The following is a 6,309-nucleotide window of genomic DNA, read 5'->3' on the forward strand; positions in this document are numbered from 1 at the left end:
AATATTAGATAAAATACTTTATTGTTTTTCAACTTTTGTTAAATTGTTTATAATTTTCTGTGAGTTAAGTAGGTTTTGTTTGTAAAGAAATGTGTATAAATACGGAACATTTTTGTAAAATATATTGAGAAAAAATTGTAACTTTGTCAATTGAAGCAGCAAGTTTTCATTATTTTGGGCAATTGTTGGATACAGGACTCTCCCCGCAGCATTAAGGATAGAGGACTCTCCACGCAATGGATTTATAGCCGTTATTGATCCTTCCCGCATCGGTTTCTTCCTGCAACGTTATTGGTCCTTCCCGCATCGATTTCTTCCTGCAACGTTACTGGTCCTTCCCGCATCAATTTCTTCCTGCAACATTATTGGTTCTTCCCGCAACAGATTTGTAGCCGCACACAGGATTCTCCCCGCAACATTTTTGAACAGGATTCTCCCCGCAACATTTTTGGTCCTTCGAGCCGGATATAGTCACTCCGCTTGCCTTTTGCATATACGCATTCGCTTGTGTACATACATACGCGTAGCAAAAGGCGCAACGATTATTAAGAAAATTATTTTTGTGCATTGTGTGTACGTTTGTGCAGCCGTTCCTGCATTTAACATCGCGAAAATTCTAAAAACCCGTCGTTTGCTTTTCTGTCATATTAAAAATGTCGAATTCCACTAAAACGCGCGATTCCGCTCTCAATGCCATTAAACGGTATATGGCAAAAAGTATTGACGAGGCATTCACTATGGATGCAGAAAATATTGCAAGCTACCTTCAGTTATTGAGTGAACAGTGGGTTCGTTTTAACGTTGCTCAAGACGCTGTAGAAATTACGTGTGGTGCCGATGTTATTGAAATTGAAGAAAATGTGCGTATCCAAGCCGAAACTTGGTACTCTACAGCTTCAGCTAACTTTAGCCGCGTGAAAAATTGTCGTACTAATTCGCAAGATAGCTCCACAAAGGCATCTGTGTCCACGGTTATACGTTTACCGAAAATGGAGTTGCCCACATTCTCCGGTGACTCTACAGAATGGATTGGTTTTTTCGACGCGTTTTCTTCGTTAGTTGATAATAACTCTGCTTTAACAGATGGACAAAAGTTGCACTATCTCCGAAGCTGCTTGAAAGGTGACGCGTTGAAAATTATCAGTGGTTTTAAAATATGTGACGCAAATTACGTTGAAGCTTGGGGTCTATTAACATCGCGGTATAAGGTTATTCGTGTAATTGTGGAATCTCATCTTCGCGCGTTGGCTGAAATTAAAAGAGCTTCGCATGACAATGCTGACGCAATCAAAGGTGTAATTGATGCGTTCCAACAGCATATTCGCGAGCTTAAAGCGTTGGGTCGTCCGATTGAGTTTTGGGATGATTGGTTGGTACATGAGGTCGTCAGTAAGTTGGCATTCGAAACGCGTAAGCAGTGGGAGTTATCGCTCGTTAGTGATGATCCTCCATCTTTTGAGCAACTAATAACATTTTTAGAGATAAGATGCCGATCGTTATCGATGTTTTCGTCGTCAACAACATCAGTACCAATTAAGGTTAAAACTGCATCATCAAGCAAGTCGACAAATGTGTTCCACACGGTATCAAAACAAAGTAACGTGTGTGCATATTGTAGTGGACCTCATAAAATTTACAGTTGTGAAAAATTTCGTGAATTGGACTTGTCTACAAAATCACAGTTCGTGAAGCAAGGACACATATGCTTCAACTGCTTAAGTTCAGGTCACTATAAAGACCGTTGTAACAGTGCTTCCACTTGCCGCATGTGTAAACAACGTCATCACACTCTGTTGCACGGTGCTTTGCAGTCAACGACCGTTACCGCAGTGAACAATTACGCGACGCATTCGTTATGTGCTGCTGACGCCACATCAAAGGTAAGCGCAAAAACTTGTGAATTTCCAGCAAGCGTCGACGTTCCACGCGTTTCTTCATGCTTGAACTCGAGCTCCAATCCACCCATAGCTGTAGAAAGAGTTGTGCTGTTATCCACCGCATTAGTGAAGGTACGCGACTGTTCTGGTAATTGGCAGCCCGCACGTGCACTTTTCGATTCTGGATCACATGCTTCCTTTGTAACCGAAGCGTGTGTGCAACGCTTAGGCCTGCCGCGATCAACATCTGAAGTAAACATTACTGGAATTGGGTCAGCGCAAGGAGGACGAGCTAGAGGTGAAGTATCACTTTCTCTTTCTTCTTTCTCTACAAATCAATGCTTTACTGTCAAAACGTTAATTCTGTCTAAAATTACAAGCGACTTGCCAACACAGACTATAGCTACTTCATCGTGGCCACATATCCGAGGTTTGTTTTTAGCCGATCCCCATTTTATGAAGCCTGGACGGGTCGATATATTGATTGGAATGGACGTTATGGATCAACTGATCTGTACAGAACTTCGTAAGGGTCCATCTGGAGCTCCTATGGCTCAACTGACGGTCTTTGGGTGGACTCTGTTTGGAAGCGTGAATGGATCTGAGCCTGATATGCCACGCTTACAGTCGTTACATTGCGATGTTCATTTGGATCGAGCATTGAACAAGTTATGGGAGTTAGAGGAAGGTACGCAAAAAACGTTTCTTACGCATGAGGAGCGTTACTGTGAAGACCATTTTGAAACAACGCATCGAAGGGAACCTAACGGACGGTTTGTCGTCGAATTGCCGCTGAAGCCCGATGTAGCTCTGGGAGAGTCGCGAAACTTTGCTATCCGGAATTTGTTACGACTTGAAAGAAGACTCGCTTGTGACTCCGATCTTCGTTTACGCTACAATGAGTTCATGAATGAACTCATTGACATGAAACATATGCAGGTCGCGTCAGAGACTATGAATCCAACGTATTATATGCCTCATCATCCTGTTTTAAAGGAAAGTAGTACCACGACCAAATTGAGGGTTGTATTTAACGCGTCCGCAAAATCAACTTCCGGAAATTCGCTGAATGACGCATTATTTATAGGACCTCAATTGCAGGAAGATTTATACTCCATCTTACTTCGCTTTAGAACACACCGCTATGCTGTAACAGCAGATGTCGCCAAAATGTATCGTCAAATCTGCGTATCCTTAAAACACGCCGATTTGCAACGCATCGTATGGCGTAGCCACCCATCCCTGCCTATCCAAGATTTTCGCATGGTTCGCGTAACGTACGGAGTGGCTGCTGCATCTCATCTAGCTGTCCGATCACTTCAACAGACGGCAAGAGATTCGTCGAATGGTTGTGCTAGGGCTGTTAGTGTTATTCTCAAGGATTTTTACATGGATGATCTACTTACTGGTGCATCTAGTAAAGAAGAACTTCGATTGTTGCAGCAAAATATTTCCGAAATATTGAGGGAAGGGGGGTTTGAACTTCGTAAGTGGGCATCGAACTGCGCTGAGCTAATCGCAAGCATTTCTAATGCATCTACGAACATATCACATTATATTGTCGACGATAAGGATGTTCACGCTTTAGGTCTTATCTGGAACACAGAAGGAGACTATCTCACGTTTGCTATTAACTTGAGGGAACCGCCAGTTAAGTTGACCAAGCGCATGTTTCTATCAGATGCAAGTACGCTCTTCGATCCTCTGGGCCTGCTTGCTCCCGCTACTATAAATTCAAAAATTTGGTTTCAAGACATATGGCGCACTAAGGTAGGTTGGGATGATATCATTCCTGAGTCTATCGCAACGAAGTGGTTGGAGCATCGCATAGAACTCAAGAAACTGGCACATTTGAAGGTGAAACGTTGGTTTGGTACTGAAGTAGCTGGGTCATTTACGCAATTGCACGTATTCGCAGACGCGTCCGAGCGGGCTTACGCCGCCGTTTTGTATGCACGAACAACACAAAGCGACGGTAGCATTATTGTGTCATTAATTTCGTCGAAAACCAAGGTAGCTCCGCTTAAGCCGACAACGTTGCCACGTCTTGAATTATGCGCCGCTCATCTTGCTGCTAAACTAGTGCGAAGCGTGCTGCACTGCTGGTCTGATCTCCGTTATCCGCTTTTCGCTTGGACTGACTCTACTATAACATTGGCATGGTTACAAGCTCACCCCAGCAGATGGGTGACATTTATAGCCAACCGCGTCGCTGATATTCAAGAAGTTTTGCCTCCCGAATGTTGGAACCACGTTCGTTCTGAACAGAATCCTGCAGATTGTGCTTCAAGAGGTATAACTCCCTCCGAATTATTACGTCATCAATTGTGGTGGGCTGGTCCTATTTTCCTGAAAAGCACTGAACAATTGTGGAAGCAGAAAAAATCTAAAGAGCACACTACAGAGCTGGGCATACGAAAGAGTATTCGTGCCCATGTGATTAATTCTACAGATCATTGGTCCGTGATGACAAAATACTCATCATATTCTAAGCTGCGTCGAGTTATTTCCTATGTTTTACGTTTTTTGACTAACATTCGGGCTAACAGACGGCTTAATGTAATAAAGCGTTTTGGTACACCGAGTTGCCAAGAGTTATTTGAAGCTGAACTTCGCCTAATAAGGTATACGCAACAGTTTTATTTTTCTAATGAAATTTCTCTTTGCAGCGCTAAAAGACCAATCCCACTTCGCAGTAGTCTTTTGCGTCTGCAGCCCTTTCTGGATGGGACTTGTGTTCTACGTGTTGGAGGAAGAATAAAAAACGATGAAATTGCTCCAGATGTTAGGCATCCCATTATCTTGCCTAAGAATTGTCCGCTTGCTAAGTTAATAATCTGCGAAATACACAAGGTCACTTTGCACGCTGGGCCCCGCATTATGCAAACTGTCTTACAACGTCGTTATTGGGTTATCGGCGCTCGTAGCTTGATCCGTAATATATACCATAAGTGCGTGAAATGCACTTATTTGAACCGCAATCTTACCACACAAGTCATGGGTGATCTACCTGTCATTCGTACAACCTACGCCCGTTGTTTTACTCACACTGCTGTTGACTTCGCTGGACCTTACCTCTACAAATTCACCCAAGGAAGAGGAGCTAAGGCTACCAAAGGCTACATTTGTTCGTTTATTTGTATGTGCACTGGTGCGATGCATCTCGAATTTGTTGGTGACCTGTCAACACCAGCTTTCCTAAATGCGTTTAAAAGGTTCACCAATCGTCGAGGATTTTGTAAGGTCATGGCATCAGATAACGGTACAAATTTCGTTGGAGCCGAGAAGGAGTTGCGCATTGCATTTCAACAGTGCATGGCTGATATTAAACTTCGCTCTTTCTTTGCGGACTCGAATATCGAATGGCGATTTAATCCACCGGCTGCACCCCATATGGGAGGTTACTGGGAGACCGGAGTCAAACGTGTTAAGTATCATTTAAAACGCGTATTAGGAGAAGTTCCACTATCATACGAAGAGTTCAACACACTTTTGACTGAAATAGAAGCTTGCGTAAACTCTCGTCCACTCTGTGACAACTCTGAAGCTGCTGGTGACTTAGAAGTTTTAACTCCCGGACATTTCATAGTCGGTGAACCGCTGAAGTCAATACCGGAACCTGAGGGTCAAGGGTTTCGTGGAAATCTTCGACAGCGATGGCAAGCAATTTCTGCCATGAGACAACATTTCTGGCGTCGTTGGAGAGACGAGTATCTCGTGAGCTTACAACGTCGCACTAAATGGTTTCGTTCTTCACGCAACATTGAAGAAGGGGATGTGGTTGCTGTATTCAACGAGCCTAATCCTCCGACGAAGTGGACGATTGCACGAGTGATCAAATGCCATCATGGCACCGATGGACGCGTAAGAGTAGTTACGTTGAAAACACCGCATGGCGAATTGGTTCGCCCTATAGTCAAACTTTGCCTTTTGCCAACGAGAGGAGATTTATTTCATGAAGAAACTAATAACTTATCGTAAATGTTTTTCAAGGCTTTTCATTTTCTTTTTAATATTTTGTTTTGAACTTATTCAGATAGTTCAAGGGCGGCGGTATGTTCAGTTCAATTTAATATTAGATAAAATACTTTATTGTTTTTCAACTTTTGTTAAATTGTTTATAATTTTCTGTGAGTTAAGTAGGTTTTGTTTGTAAAGAAATGTGTATAAATACGGAACATTTTTGTAAAATATATTGAGAAAAAATTGTAACTTTGTCAATTGAAGCAGCAAGTTTTCATTATTTTGGGCAATTGTTGGATACAGGACTCTCCCCGCAGCATTAAGGATAGAGGACTCTCCCCGCAATGGATTTATAGCCGTTATTGATCCTTCCCGCATCGGTTTCTTCCTGCAACGTTATTGGTCCTTCCCGCATCGATTTCTTCCTGCAACGTTACTGGTCCTTCCCGCATCAATTTCTTCCTGCAAC

General features: G+C 42.9%; 1 protein-coding gene across 1 annotated transcript; it reads left to right on the forward strand.

Annotated features, from left to right (window-relative positions):
• The first annotated feature begins 653 nt into the window (after positions 1-653).
• On the forward strand, positions 654-5,858 carry LOC129244177 (uncharacterized). Its single transcript, XM_054881792.1, has 2 exons — positions 654-4,336; positions 4,547-5,858. Exons 1-2 carry the CDS (start codon positions 654-656, stop codon positions 5,856-5,858), a joined length of 4,995 nt encoding a protein of 1,664 aa, XP_054737767.1.
• The last annotated feature ends 451 nt before the right edge of the window (positions 5,859-6,309 follow it).

The sequence above is a fragment of the Anastrepha obliqua genome, chromosome 4 (assembly GCF_027943255.1).
Source record: "Anastrepha obliqua isolate idAnaObli1 chromosome 4, idAnaObli1_1.0, whole genome shotgun sequence".
NCBI classification, from domain to species: Eukaryota; Metazoa; Arthropoda; class Insecta; order Diptera; family Tephritidae; genus Anastrepha; species Anastrepha obliqua.